Genomic DNA, 15,660 nt, shown 5'->3' on the forward strand with positions numbered 1-15,660 from the left:
TATGTTTAAAATTTAAATTGAATATATATATATAGATTTCTAGTAATTTATTCACCCAGTTAAATGTTTTTTAAAATTTTTTTTTATTATTTTAATAAAAATATATTTTAAAAATAACTGTTATCATTTTACAAGAGGTATAAAATCTTTTATGTTTTAGGATAGGATTTAAGTTATTACTTGTTAGGATTACGAAAAGATAGTTTCTCATGAATGTATTTCGATATCTCCATGCACAAGTTTGTCATATAATACAAGTCATGGTAGTATTTTTTGCAGGGATCTTAAATTAATCCTCTAACTTGGTAACTATTCTAATTATACCCTTTTGCTAAACATTATAAAAAAAAATCTAATAGAAAATTCCAAGACCCTTTCGAAATACTACTCCATCATTCTTATTGTAATGAAATGTGCAGTCTTTTAGACAGGAAGGGATTCATCAACAAACATGGATAGAAGAGTATCACAGATAATTATCAGAACATTAAGGAATTAATTGAAAATAATATTTAATTTCTTTTTAGATACTTTTTGTTGCGGTAATGTGTATGGAAGTAGAAGGGGGAGGATACTCCGAGTTGCAGGTTATTATTGTGAAACCTGGACCAGCCTGGTAAGGTTAATCTGTAATAAAATGGATTAGTTCAAATTAAAACATATAATTGAATTCATACCTAGTCAAAACCTACCTTTAAACCTATTAATATTTTTAAAAAATAATAATTAAAATAATATTATATTGATTAATCAATCTTAGGTGAACATTCTAATGCACAGCACAAACCTAACCCCGTGTTGTATTTTACAATTAAAAGCTTGTTCGGTAATATGATTGCGGTTACTTTTTCAAATAATTTTTTATGACAAAATGCATGTTAATGATATTATTTTTTTAAAAAAATTATTTTTTATATCAGCACATCAAAATAATTTAAAAATACTAAAAATATATTAATTTCAAGTTAATAAAAAAATTAAAAAATATTAATTTTTTTTTAAAAAATATTTTTAAAACACATAAATTTTTAATAATGCAAACTTTTCAAGGGAGAGTTTTTTTTGCGGTTAAAGCACACCACATGTTTTCGGACCCCAGCAGAAACAAAAAGGGTCCATTCTCAATTGACCCACTGTTTATTACATGTTCTGTTTTCCCTGTGCTGATGCTTGTTTCTTTCCGTACAGGAATTTTGCCTCCCAGCTTTGTCAACAAACTGCAGTTCTTACCTTGTTAGCTAGTACTCTGTTTGCTGTGTTTTCATTGCACTGTGAAACACCTTTGACCTCACATTTACATGTGTTTCCATCCCTAACTTTGGATTTGGATGAAATTTAGCAAGATTGATCTGATTACTATAAACTTGGTCCGTGGATCGAATGAGTTTTGTTGGATCAATTTATTATATAATCCGGCTAAAAACTTTATAATGATTTTGTTTTGGTTTCTCCATTTGGTTTGTATCGGTGATATTAATTGCTTGTTTAGAAGTATTTTTAAAAGTTTTTTTGAAAAAAATTAAAAATTTTTTATTTGTTTTAAATTAATATGTTTTTGATGTTTTCAAATCTTTTTGATGTGCTGATCTTAAAAATATTTTTTAAAAAATAAAAAAAATATTATTAGCATGCTTTTATAAATAAAAAACACTTTAAAAAGTAATAGCAACCACACTTTCAAACATCCTTATCAAAGAAGGGAATTTCCAAGGGGGTCAAGATCAAAGGGGTCAAATAGAAAGGCAAGTGGAAAAGAGATGAATGGCATGCTTGACATGGATTAGTTCCTACTAAATTGATTGGCGTTCGAATCTGATTCGAGCAGGTAAGACTAGCCGTGTCAAAGAAGGGAAAAGGAGACCACAATTCTCAGTTACTTTTTTAGTAGCAAATCAAGAGATTTTTCGAGCATGTTTGTTTTTATGTTTGGAACGAGCTTTTTATATTTTTCTAGTTTTAAATGATTTTTTATAATTTTATTATATTTTAAATTGTTGGTGTAAAAAAATATAAAAAATAAAAAATTATTTTTATGTATTTTAAAGTAAAAAATACTTTAAATAGTAGCATCAACCACGCTTAAAATCATCCCATTTGCAACCTTATTTTCATGTATTTTAAAGTAAAAAATACTTTAAATAATAACATCTACGACAATCAAAACCTTATTTGAATTTGACCGGGACAATTGAGTTGCAAATCAACTTGCTAAGTTATTCATGCTTGTCAAATTAATATCTAAAACAGTTTTAAATAAAAACCTCAATCCAAGTCAAACATAGAATAGAATGATCACAGAGTCAACTCATCATGTTGAGCTAGGTTTAACGGCTATGATTGAAGTTGTTCTTATTGCTTCTCGTTTGAGTTTGATTGAGACAACTAAGTTATAAATCAATTTACTAGATCATTTGTGTTTGGTTAAATCAATATTGAAAATAATTTGAAATAAAATTCAATCTAAGTTAAATCTAGAATGAATAAATCACCGAGTCAACTCATCAAACCAGGTTTAATAGCTAATTATTAAGTTAATAAATAATTTATTTAAAGTTTAATTAAATGAATAATATAATACATGAAATTTGATTAGAAAACAGTCCAAGAACTAGAAAATTAGGGGAAATATGGTAGTGTAAACATGGTGCCACAATTTCTTCTTCTTCTTCTCTCTTGTTGGGCGCGTGTAAAAATGGTCTTCACCCTTCATGCAAACAATTCAAAACCCTCCCTAATTCCCACACAATATTAGCATGGGAAAATAGGTGCATGCAACCTTAACTGGTCCCAAGCTCCATGGGAAGGGTAGGGGTAAAACAGTAGGGGACCCTATAGAGTTGGATACTGTCCTGTATCCAGACCTCTCAAATTAATGGCTCGATGAATAAATTTGGACCAGTGCTCCTTTCAGACCACCACCACCACCAAGCCCTCGTCATCCTTTACAGCTGCCTCATAATTATGCAATTCAACGACTCATGTACTTTTTACCAGTTGCAGTGGTAAAAATTGATGTCTCAGACACAGAGTGGCTATCTATAGCATCAGATTAGGACTACTCTTTCGTTTACTCCACAGGTTTGCCTTTCCAATGATTATATCCATGATGATAACATTCACCATTGTCTTGCATCAGCTAGCTAGCTAGCCTGCTTGCTAGCAGCCTGCTAGTCCACAACCTAGAAGAGACGCTGACACAGATCGATGCAAGTCTTTATGCTTCTGCAATGGTGGTAGTTGTTGCTCTTTTATTTCCATGTCAAACTTTGAAATTTGTGTGTTCTTTTCCTTCTAAAATAAAGAGTTTCCTGGTCCATCTCTACTGTCACCAAACTTATTGAACCAGACTCGATCGTGTTACAATCTGAATTATAGATTACATAAATTAATTTATGTTGATTTAAATAAATTAAAATGATATTTTTTTATTAAAAAATATTAAAACAACATCGTTTTTTTTTTTTAAAATCAAACAGGTTTTAGGAGTCAAACTTATTAGGCAATCTAAAGGTTTGATTAAGTGAGCTTTCCACCTGATTTTTTTTAAACTCAACCCAAGTAAAGTATAGTAAAGATATCAGTTCCATTCCAGTTGGTTTTTTTTTTTTTCAATTGCAATGATATGTTTTGGTTTTAAAGTATTTTAAAAAAAAAAATAAAGTGTTGATGAATGAAATTAATTTTTTTTTTTAAAAAAAATACTATTTGATCGGAATATTTATACCGGAACTTTCATAACAGGTTGAGACTCTAAGCGAGATAAAATTTGTTTTGATTTTTTTAAACTAGAATAAGATATACACAGAACATGATAAAATTAATAAAATTGATAACTTTAGTCTCATATTAATCAAGTCAAAGATGAACTCATCGAACTAAGTGAAGTTTAATAACAATTATTAATACCATTCATTTTTCCATAACGGCCAAGATGTTAGGTAGTATATTTGGTATTGGTTGAAAAACAAAAAACAAAACAAAACATTCATCTGTTTTTTAGGTTAAAATCTGGTCAAAATATACCAAACTGTTTGAATCTTTCTCGTATACGTACTTATTTGACTGGTGAAGTTGATGTAATATATTCCTTCATAACGACTTTATGATTATATGAAGCCTAAAATAGAATACCGAAAGTCCTCTACTCCTTGAAATGGTAAATATTATAAGCAGAAAATCAAATATTCCCCTTGATTAACTTCAATGATAGGATGAACTGGCTACTTGTGGACAGTGTTTAACAACGAAAGTCCATAGCTAGGGGGTAGCTGTATAATCTTTGACAAAAAGCAAGTCTTAGGGTAAATGATCCTCATGTGTGACTCCAAGGAAAAAATGATGTCAGGCGTGGGAAAAAACCATCATAAATTAATGATGGAGGATCCAAGGTGATAATGGTGACGGTGTGGAAGGGCTTTATTACCAGCTTGGCTAAAAGGGCAATGTGGGGGGCCATTGGATCCCTTTTTGCCAAACCTCCTTTTGTGTTCTTAGCATAAATTCACGTTTTGAGTGATGGGTTTTGCCCGCAGGTTATGGCTTTTGAGATTTTTCTCCAGGTTTTATGCTCTTAAGCTCGACATGATTGCACAGACTGCTGGTTACCCTTGCCCCCTCTCAATAATATTCTTTGCTCTCTACGTGGGATGATAATGCACACTTGTAGTATTACTTTGAATAATCAACACCTGTCATGGCAAGGTCAAGGATTGCACTCCTAGTTTTTATACTTTTTCCAGCTTGTCGGACCTACTCGGTATTTGAAGCTTGATCTAGAGTACTAGGTTTTACATTTAGATGATCTGGTAGGTTGACTTACAACTCGATTGATCCATTAAAACCAAGAAATTTTAAGAAAAAACTAAAACAACGTTGTTTTTGATAAAAAAAGTTAGGCGATCCATGAGTTAATTGGGGAGTCGGGAAAGAGCGCGTGTTCATGTTAAAAATTTGATTCTGACATAAAGAGGATCTCTTAGTCCATTGGAGAAAATGATGAATCAGTTTTGTAGCCTGCAATTTTCCACGGACATCAACGGACCACAATTTGCAGTCGAGTAATTTTCCACGGACATCAATTTTCCATATTTGTTCTTGCAGTAGTTGACATAACCATTGAGATCCAACTGAAATGGCTGAAACATGGAATCACTGTCTCGGGCAAAATGATTCAGAACGTTAGTGCATTCTCCAAGTCCCACAACAACACAGAGTTAGACTTTGTAAGAATATAGGACTGCATAATCTTTTTGAGCTCTCATTGAAGGTAAGGAAAACGTAGTTCTTCCATGATCTAATTGCTTGCCAACTCCATATATCTATATCTGTTTCAGTTTCTTCTGTGGGTTGATTAACATAACATGGATTTGATCCCGTGGAAGATCCATCAATGTCATGGATGCAGTGATGGATCTTATTGAGCAGCAGCCATATATATATTTCTGTCTGGGGCAAGTAGTCTTTGAGCTCAGAAGAGTTTTTCTAGGGCCTAAAAGAAGAGTAAAAGATCACACAGGATCATAAATTTTCAAATCTAGGAATCAAAACCCGATTGCAAAAACCAAAGCATTATGTGCAAGTCATGAATTTCTAGCCCAGGATTGAAATACGATTAGGTTTGGAAGCAATTTTATCAATCACAGTCCATGAATTTTTTATATTATCATGGCATCTCTCACTGGTTTCCTGCAAACCGAAATCAAATTGGCTGAAACTTTGAACTTCGAAGCAAAACAGAATTAAAAACATCAGAACTTGTTCTTTACTCTGAAATCTTTGGTGACAATAGAAACATAACCATTTTTTGGTGTTGTATCATCAAAGCACAGGATTGGATCTGAAGAGGACAGAGCTCCGTGGGAATTTGCTGGTGTTATGTCATTGAGGAGGCCACAGCGAGTGCAACATGTGGATATTTCAGCGGAACCAAGAAGTACAAGAAGAATCCGAAAGCAAATTAACAACAGGAGGTGAGAAACAAAGTTTTTCGAAAACTTATATGCCATGGAATACCTCACTGACACCATATGATGCTCCAACGACAATCAAGGAGAGTGTTTAGCAAGGAATTTTCCTCTACGTGGATGATAATTTCGGCATAGTTTGCTGAAGCTTGAACCGAGTTGAAATTTGAAATATCCGAGTTTGCTAGCCTTTTTCAAGGCATCTTGCCTTGATCCAAATGGGATTGGTTTCCCATAGTATCGGTGCTGACAAGATTAAAATCAAAGAAAGCAAGGACAGCTGTTCAAGATTACCATCCAGAATTCTGAGAAGCTGGATTTTTCTAAGAAAATTAACAAAATTAAATGCTTTTTGGCTTTTATCATTACGGGGTTCAAATCTTGAGATCATTACTTCGAGAATTTTTCTCTCCTTTTTTTTATTATGGAACTCTCTTTGTAAAGACACAGCCCAAATTCCTGGTGAGAGATGAGACCCATTTGGTTCAATGTCGAGCAGTAAGTGCAGCTCAAATGGGAAGGAAAAATGAAGGAAGATAGCTCAATCCTACGTTTCAGACTTTCAGTCTCTGCAAAATGGAAATTAAGGGCCTTGGAGTTTGGTCGATCCAGGAAAGAAAGAAGGATGCTAAGAAAGACCAACAGAAAATCTTTCAGTTTGTGCAAATAAATCCTAGCCGAGTTTAATAACCACTTCGGATCATCTTCTTTCGTCGGAATTAGACGTGGAGGTCTGGACTAGTTTATCTCTATGGTATCTGCTAATCCATTTCTCAAGGATCCCTACTCCTTCTTTCTTTGTCCTACTAACCACTTCGGATCATGCATCTTCTTTCGTTGGAAGTATATCCAAGCAATGTGATCTTGCATAGTAAACATATGTTATGTGAATTTTCTTCTCATTTGAACGATAAGTTCATCATCAGAACACACCTTTTCACAGTTATGATAGCAGCAAAACTGCCTGATATATTCTCAAACACACTACAATTAAAGTAGGAGATATCAGATATGTTGTTAGTTATCAGTTACCCGCCGCTACTGTAAGGATCTCTCAATTCGTCGGAGAAATTGATGTTGCCATGGATTGTCGGAGAATCAGTTCTATATACTGCGATTTCCCGTTGAAATCAACAGAGTTCTTTTTTATTGATTTCAATGGAAAGAGAGCAGGTATCAGATATGTTGTAAGGAGCTTGAAGTCGTTAATTATATGGTTGAAACATGGAGTCACTGCCACTAGCCAAAGGCACCACAACGTCACTACAAGACTAACCAGCGCGCGCGCGCACAAGCTATGCATCAAGCTGCTCTTCTTTTTGTTGAGCCTTCGCTGAGCCGTTGAACCGTTTGTTCCTAAAAAAATTTAATTTTTTTTTATTAAAATTTAATATAATTTATATGTTTTAGATCATTTTAATATATAATATTAAAAATAATTTTTTTAAAAATAAAAAACATCATTAATATGCATTTCAAGTCATAAAAAATTATTTGAAAAAACAATCATTACTACACTGTCAAACATACTTAAACTCCATTTAGGAAACGTAAGTGTAAACTATGTTTTCAAAAAGTTTAATTTTTTTTTGTTAAAATGTAATATGTTTTGGATTGTTTTGATGTGTTGATATCAAAAATAATTTTTTAAAAAATAAAAAAAATTATTAACATATATTTTAATATAAAAAATTATTTAAAAAATAATTATTACCACAATATTAAATATACCTAATAGTGTTTTGTTCTGTCAAGATAAATACTTGCAAAATTACAATTAAAAACCAATGAATTACCGTGTTGTTTGTTTGAAATTAAATAATTTAAAATAAATAATAAATTATGAACACAGTCAAATGTTAAGAATGAAATGAATAAAAAAATAAAAAAAGAACTTATATGAAAACCCGCATGCTTCACCTTTTGATAATTAATTAATAAATCAAATAAAGGCACAACAAATAACATTTCTAGTTGATGAACCCGACATGTCAACTAACCCCACCGACGGCTTTCTCCACACGAGTCATCACCGACACGTCACAAAGATACAAATCTAGTGCGATTTTCTTACCATGGGCCCATTAAAGCTCAAATGCTGGATCCTCCTTGTAGATCCCCCCAGCGTGGCAAAACCAAGCCAATGCTCACCTTATCAAATTCACCAATTGTAAAAAAAATAAAAGTTAGCTATATTTTAGTCTTACGAGGACAATCGTCTTCTTATTTCTTGCCTTGAGAGAGAGAGACATTTTTTTCTTCACATTCCTGTTTTATCTCAATTGACAATTTTTTTTTTTTACTATTTTTTGAATTAATAGGCTGAATATGTTTTTTTCTAAAAAAAACATACTCCAATTTAAGATGACAAGAAAACTATTCGTGAGAAAAGTAGCTTTCATTTTCGAATGATTTTTTAAAAATATATTTATTAATATTTTTTAAAATATTAAATTGATATTTTTTAATATTTTTTTATAATTTTAATGTGTTGATGTTAAAAATAATATATATAACATTTTAATATATTTTCAAGTGAAAAATAATAAAAGGGTTATTTTTTAAAGAAAATTTTGTAATATTTTCTTATTTTTAAATATAATTATCTCTTAGTTTTGTATCAATTTCTCTAATGCACTAAATAAAATTTCTTCCAACTTCAGAGCTATAATAGCAAAATTAAACCAATAAGAATCAAAGTGGAACATATATCAATCTAAAGGGACCAAAATGAATTTCACCAAAATATTTAAAATCCCAGTCTAGATCCAACAGCTCCAAAGCATCGTTTCTTTCAAAAAACTAGTTGACCCTTCCATCCCCTTATTACAATATAACACCCCCACCCCAATCCCTTCCTCTCTCGCAAGTTTCCACAACAAAATCACTCCTCTAGATCTTCCTCCTCATCCATGGCGCCTCGCGCGAGATCGAGATCTCTGCTGTTACCGATCTGTACAATTCTCACAATCCTTATTCATGGCGCTCACTCCTTCTACCTCCCTGGCGTCGCTCCTCAGGATTTCATTAACGTCAGCTCCACTTCTCTCTCTCTCTCTCTCTCTCTCTCTTACTCTCACTGCATGATCTACAAATTTTCATTTCAGATCTCATTTTGCGGTTTTTTTATTTGATTTATAGAGATCTTGTTGATTTATGCAAGGGAAATGTGTGGTTTGTTAGTTATTTTGTATTGAAGTATGGCCTTTGATTTCAAATTAAGTTAGTTATTGTCAGTGATATTTGTCGAGTTGTGTTCGGATCGGTTTTGTTTTATTTTGTGCGAGGAGGATATGAGATTTGTTAGGTTTTGTTTAGTTAGTGAAAATGATTGATTTTATTGCTGAAGGGTTTTTTTAGGTTAATGAAGGTGGTTTAGGGATTTGATCAGGCTGTTAGCTAGTGAAGTATGGCATTTGATTTCAAATTAAGTTCGTTACTGATACGAATTGCTTATGGATTTTGGTTATTATGAGTTATATTTGTCTGAGTTTTATTCAGATCGGTTTTGTTTGATTCTAGTGCGAGGAGAATGTGAGATTTGATAGATTTTTGTTTTGTTAGTGAAAATGATTGATTTGATTGTAGAAGGAATTTTTTAGGTTAATGGAGGTGGTTTAGGGATTTGATTAGCTGTTATTTATGTTAATCTAGATCAGCATTGTCAGTTACGAGGAGGATCTGCTGTGTAGTTTTGCTAATTTTGTTATTAATGTTTAATCTTGACAGTCATTATGGTTTTTGCTAGCTTTATAAAAATAATTAGTTTGAAGTTATCGTGTGAATTTTTTATTGCATTATGGTGTATTGTAGTCACTGTGTTGTGTTTTGTTTCCAGTTGCATTAAATAGTTGAAGATGCTGTAGTTAATTAGTGAGTGTAATTGAGATGAAGTGTTAATTAGTGGCGGTATGGCTTAATATGAAAAAATTAATATTGATTATCCTAAGTGTTTTTAGAGTAAGAATCTATTTCTGACTTTTGTTTTTTGGGGAGGTTGTATAATTAGGAGCTTTATCAATACTGTTTTTCAAATCGTGTTTGTTGTGATTGTTTGAGATAAAGATAGAGGCTGCATTTTAATTGTGGTTTTTCTATTTGTTTATTTGTTTTTTCCTTCTTCTTCTGGTTGCAGGGTGCTGAGTTGATGGTGAAAGTGAACAAATTGACCTCTATAAAAACACAACTTCCTTACTCATACTATACTCTTCCTTTCTGTACCCCATCCAAAATTGTAGACAGTGCAGAGAATCTTGGGGAAGTACTTCGTGGTGATCGCATTGAAAACTCCCCCTATGCGGTCAGTTTGTTAGGCTGGATGAGTGTGGATTAACTTCTTCACATGCATGCACTATTATTTCCCTGACCTTTTGATTGGAATTATTGCAGTTTAACATGGGGGATGCAAAGATGTGCAATGTCCTTTGCCGGAAAACACTTGATTCCAAAACTGCAAAGGCATTCAAAGAGAAGATTGATGACGAGTATCGGGTTAACATGTATGAAACACTGTTTTTAGGCGTGGAGTCTATCTACTAAATTTCATGATGAGAGATGTGAAATTTGTTTTTCTAATTATTCTATCACTCATTTGACAGGATCCTTGATAACCTTCCTCTTGTTGTTCCCATCCAAAGACTGGACCAGGAATCTCCTCCTGTATATCAGCTTGGATATCATGTTGGGCTCAAAGGCCAATACAGTGGGGTATGTGCATTATTGCACTTAAATTTCCCCTTCTTAATGTTTTGGTTTTTTCTTGTGCTTACGTTGTCTGGTTATATGCAGAGCAAAGAGGAAAAGTATTTTATCCACAATCACCTGTCATTTATTGTTAAGTATCATAAAGATCCTCAATCTAATTCTGCAAGAATTGTTGGATTTGAAGTAAAACCATTCAGGTCAGTTATTTAATGATCATATTGTTTTTGTAAAATGGTTGCTTCTTACCTGATTCCATGATTATGATATTTTTTTAAAAAAAAATACCAGTGTTAAACATGCATATGAAGGGAAGTGGAATGATGAGAAGACTCGATTAACAACATGTGACCCCCACACAAGACATACTGTTGTTAATTCTAACACTCCTCAAGAAGTTGAAGACAAAGCGGAAATCATTTTCACATACGATGTTGAATTCCAGGTGAGATCTTGCACATGACTACACAGTTTACATTTATTTTTATTTTTTCCTTTTTCTTTCTTTCTTTCTTTTTTCTTTTCCTTCAGATAGTTAAAACTTGCACTGTAGTCATCTGTTACTATTTCAACTTCATGATAAGCTGTTGTATTGTCATCAGTTATTGTCCCTATATGCCAGTGGTTTGGACATGTATTTTGTTGAGCACCTTGGCAAACTATAATACAGCAAGCCACCTTACCATTTTATTCATTTATCACATGGGCAGATAACAGTGAAATACTTTGCTTACATGGATTGAGTTTGCGTTCTCATATTTTCTCTTGATTTACCTCTCAGGATAGTGATGTGAAGTGGGCTTCCAGATGGGATGCCTATCTCTTAATGACTGATGACCAAATTCACTGGTTCTCAATTGTAAATTCTTTGATGATTGTTCTCTTCCTCTCTGGCATGGTGGCTATGATTATGCTACGAACCCTTTACCGTGATATATCGAAGTACAATGAACTTGAGACCCAGGAGGAAGCTCAAGAAGAGACTGGATGGAAGCTCGTTCATGGAGATGTTTTCAGGCCTCCATCTAATGCAGACCTGCTGTGTGTCTATGTTGGAACTGGCGTTCAGTTTTTTGGAATGATCCTTGTTACCATGATCTTTGCCATTCTCGGATTCCTTTCCCCTTCAAACAGAGGTGGTCTTATGACAGCCATGCTCTTACTTTGGGTTTTCATGGGCATTTTTGCTGGCTATGCCTCGACCCGGTTATATAAAATGTTCAAAGGATCAGAATGGAAGAAAATAGCACTCAGGACTGCAGTCATGTTCCCAGGGGTCGTCTCTGCCATTTTCTTTGTCTTGAATGCTCTCATTTGGGGCCAGAAATCTTCTGGGGCTGTGCCTTTTGGGACAATGTTTGCTCTTATATTCTTATGGTTTGGAATTTCAGTTCCCTTGGTGTTTGTTGGAAGCTATATTGGGTTCAAGAAGCCAGCGATTGAGGACCCTGTGAAGACAAACAAAATTCCAAGACAGATCCCAGAGCAGGCTTGGTACATGAACCCGGCCTTCTCAATTCTAATCGGAGGAATTCTTCCATTTGGAGCTGTTTTCATCGAGCTTTTCTTCATTCTCACCTCAATCTGGCTGAATCAATTCTACTACATCTTCGGTTTTCTGTTCCTCGTTTTCGCAATACTCTTGGTCACCTGTGCTGAAATAACAATTGTCCTCTGCTACTTCCAGTTATGCAGCGAAGACTACCTCTGGTGGTGGAGGTCATACCTCACATCCGGTTCCTCAGCACTGTACCTCTTCCTCTATGCAACATTCTACTTCTTCACAAAGCTTGAGATAACCAAACTGGTTTCAGGGGCCTTGTACTTTGGATACATGCTAATCGCATCGTATGCATTTTTCGTGCTAACTGGGACAATCGGATTCTATGCATGCTTATGGTTCACAAGGCTCATCTATTCTTCAGTGAAAATTGATTAACTATAGCAGATCCTTTTCTTCCCCCACCTCGACGTCCAAAACAGGGTAAGATTCACAACTAGTAGATAATTATTATGTTTTCAAATGTAAACCAATTTGCACATTTTTGGATTGAGACAGACATGTCATGATTTTGATGTTATAGTTATTTTATTCAACTTTTGTTTAAGAATCACTCTCTTATTTAATTATTTAGATTGTTGACCGATCTTGTGATGCTACCATTTGATCTCTTATCTTCTTGTGGTCTTGATCCCCAAAATTTGAATGTATATTTTAATTTTTTTTTTTATATTTTGATATTGTTTTGAAATGTTGGTGTTAAAAATGATTTTTAAAAAATATAAAAAATTATTTTGATGTATTTTTAAATGAAAAACATTTTAAACTGTAATTCTTATCATATTTTTAAACATATTTAGCGTGGGGCTGTGGTGCAAGCTACCTTTCCAAAAACTCACGGGTTGAGACCTGTATTCCTGAACCAAAAGAACACATGATGTGATCATGGAGTGCACCGCAGCCTGCATATTCTCAAGCAGAATCTTAAACCTGTTTAGATATGGAAACAACTAATTACCCAGAAAAATAAAGTAACTAATCAGGACATAGATTATAAACTACTTCCCTTCCATGTTACGAACAAAAGATTTTACAGCCCTCTCTATGTACTTCCTAGGATGAGTGTCTCTAGGATCAGCAGTACCAGTAGCCGCCTTGGCGACGTCACGAGCTGTGGCTTCAGGGTTTTTCTTGGCATGCAACATACATCCAATAGCAGCAGTGATCACACGAACCCAGTAACTGCCATTGTAGTGGTGGTGAAGGGTCGTTTACACATATGGATGGATCCATCTACACCTGTTCCTTTTAACTTCTTCAGGACTCATCATCTTGTGGGTGTGCGTTTTACCTCCAGCTCCCGTTCCCTGGCTTTGATCTCTCAACCTTAAATAGCAAGACTTAAAAAGGGTTAAAGAAAGCAATTTACGGTGTTGCCCCGTTTGACGTGAACGTTTGGTTCTTGAACACGTAGTCATGCATCATTGCAATCCAGACATGTGAAGCCCGGATTGGAGATTTTGCCTTTTGCATCATATTTATTGTGTGTTGATAACGCGGAAGATTTTTTTTTTTTAATTGAAATTATATTAAAATTATATTTTTTTATCTTAATTTAATGAAATCATTCTAAAAACCATTGCAGGTGAAAAATACTTGGAAAAGTGGGTTAAACTGTAAAAATAAACAAACTTTAAATTATAATTGAGGGGTTGACTTGAAAAATTGTTATCCAAAGTCTAATTCTTGTCAGATTTTAAGTTCTTAGAAAAAGAACCATTGATGTGGTGAGATTTAGTTAATTTAATTGAGTTTTTAATTTTTTGTTTGAGAGATGCAGACTAATTTAGGTAATTTGATTAACTTTAATATGAGCGGGTTGATACCAAGCCCAACCCAATTAAGTGACAGCTTGGGTTGGGGAGTTGAAACCAAGAGATGGGCTTTAATGATATTGAGCCGTGTATAGATATAATTATATTTTTTGGTTTTAATTTTTTATATAAATTGAGTTAAAAAAGGAATAAAAAATCCAATATTCAAATATTAGTCGATTGTATTAATTAAATATACTAATTGACTTCGCATTTTATAATAATTCTGTATAAAATAAGAAAATAGAATTAATATACAAAATAAACATGTTAGCTCTTCATTTTTAGTTTAATAACATAAAAATCTATTTGATTTGTATTTTTTTTTTGTGCATTTGATATTATTTTTCTTAGAAAAAATAGCACAAAAAAAAATAATTACACCAAATTTATGTATACTTTTGATATACAAGAAAAAAAATTTGTATAGATTTATGTGGATTTCCACTTCTTTTGACCGTTAATATTGATTGTATCACCTTGTCACATCTTTTGAAAAACGTACAAAACGGCCTTGACCCGCAATATCCCAGGAACCCTACATCAACGTCTTTTCCAGTAACGGCTAGTTTTCATTTTCTCTTATAAATTCAGCAAATTGTGAGTTACTTGTTCTCCAGAACCATCAACCACCCTCCGGTCGCTTTCTCCATCGTTTTAAGCTCTCAATAACAATGGCTTGCTTTCAAAGAGCTGTGGCATGTGCTTTGGTGCTGGTGTCTTTTTTTGTGGGTTTATCACAAGCTAAAGATTTGCTAGTCGGGGGCAAAACAGATGCATGGAAAATCCCATCTTCAGAGTCTGATTCGCTTAACAAATGGGCCGAAGAAGCTCGTTTTCTTGTTGGCGATTCTCTTGGTAAATCTCCTTTTTTTTTAATCAAAATGTGCAGAAACATCATCTGGGTTGCAATTATTTAAATTTTCTAACTCTACATTTTTGGCAGCGTGGAAGTATGATGGCCAGAAAGATTCAGTCTTGCAAGTGACCAAGGAGGCTTATGCTAGCTGCAACACTACAAGCCCTATTGAGGAATACAAGGATGGGAATACCAAGGTGAAGCTTGATAGATCAGGGCCATTCTACTTCATCAGTGGAGCCGAGGGTCATTGTGAGAAGGGACAGAAATTTGTTGTGGTGGTTCTGTCTCAAAAGCACAGACACACTGGAATCTCTCCAGCTCCTTCTCCAGCTGAGTTCGAGGGTGGCCCTGCTGTTGCTCCAACAAGCAGTGCTTATACCTTGAGAGGCGGCTTTTTGGTGGGTTTTGGGGTTTTGGTTTTGGGGTTATTTTGATGTGAAAGATGATGTTCTTGGGTTTGGAATTTGGAGAGTTTGATTTGTTCATTCATTTAATCATATAGTAATGAGGGTATTGCCTGATTAGAGATATATATAGAATGCTATGTGAGGGAAATTTGGATCCCATTTCCTCTCCTCTTCAACATAAGAGGATCGATTCATTTCTTTGTTTTTGGATCTTGATCATATGAAGTGGGAAATTTCATATTTCTGAGTTATGACGAGTCCAATAAATAGTCCTTGCATGTTTTCTGCAAAGAAAGCACTTTCTAGACCTACGTGTCCGAGGTTAGCATCCAAAGAAGACCCAGTAAGATCA

The 15,660-nt window shown here is 33.9% G+C and overlaps 2 protein-coding genes across 2 annotated transcripts; both read left to right on the forward strand.

Moving 5' to 3' along the window:
* The first annotated feature begins 8,748 nt into the window (after positions 1–8,748).
* On the forward strand, positions 8,749–12,809 carry LOC118050191 (transmembrane 9 superfamily member 8). Its single transcript, XM_035060449.2, has 7 exons — positions 8,749–8,995; positions 10,099–10,263; positions 10,353–10,462; positions 10,562–10,670; positions 10,752–10,864; positions 10,956–11,109; positions 11,446–12,809. The coding sequence occupies exons 1-7, from the start codon at positions 8,876–8,878 to the stop codon at positions 12,601–12,603; spliced, it is 1,929 nt and encodes a 642-aa protein (XP_034916340.1). The 5' UTR covers positions 8,749–8,875; the 3' UTR covers positions 12,604–12,809.
* Positions 12,810–14,646: 1,837 nt separating this feature from the next.
* On the forward strand, positions 14,647–15,548 carry LOC118050190 (early nodulin-like protein 15). Its single transcript, XM_035060448.2, has 2 exons — positions 14,647–14,897; positions 14,986–15,548. The coding sequence occupies exons 1-2, from the start codon at positions 14,714–14,716 to the stop codon at positions 15,333–15,335; spliced, it is 534 nt and encodes a 177-aa protein (XP_034916339.1). The 5' UTR covers positions 14,647–14,713; the 3' UTR covers positions 15,336–15,548.
* The last annotated feature ends 112 nt before the right edge of the window (positions 15,549–15,660 follow it).

Source organism: Populus alba, chromosome 6 (genome assembly GCF_005239225.2).
Source record: "Populus alba chromosome 6, ASM523922v2, whole genome shotgun sequence".
Taxonomy (NCBI): domain Eukaryota; kingdom Viridiplantae; phylum Streptophyta; class Magnoliopsida; order Malpighiales; family Salicaceae; genus Populus; species Populus alba.

What these genes read in the sequence shown, in the direction of transcription:
- LOC118050191 (XM_035060449.2), top strand. Translation starts at nt 8,876, where the DNA reads ATGGCGCCTCGCGCGAGATCGAGATCTCTGCTGTTACCGATCTGTACA. An exon ending in CTCCTCAGGATTTCATTAAC is followed by an intron (nt 8,996 to 10,098) that starts GTCAGCTCCACT and finishes TTCTGGTTGCAG; the next exon opens with GGTGCTGAGTTGATGGTGAA. An exon ending in TTTGAAGTAAAACCATTCAG is followed by an intron (nt 10,865 to 10,955) that starts GTCAGTTATTTA and finishes AAAAAATACCAG; the next exon opens with TGTTAAACATGCATATGAAG.
- LOC118050190 (XM_035060448.2), top strand. Translation starts at nt 14,714, where the DNA reads ATGGCTTGCTTTCAAAGAGCTGTGGCATGTGCTTTGGTGCTGGTGTCT. An exon ending in TCTTGTTGGCGATTCTCTTG is followed by an intron (nt 14,898 to 14,985) that starts GTAAATCTCCTT and finishes CATTTTTGGCAG; the next exon opens with CGTGGAAGTATGATGGCCAG.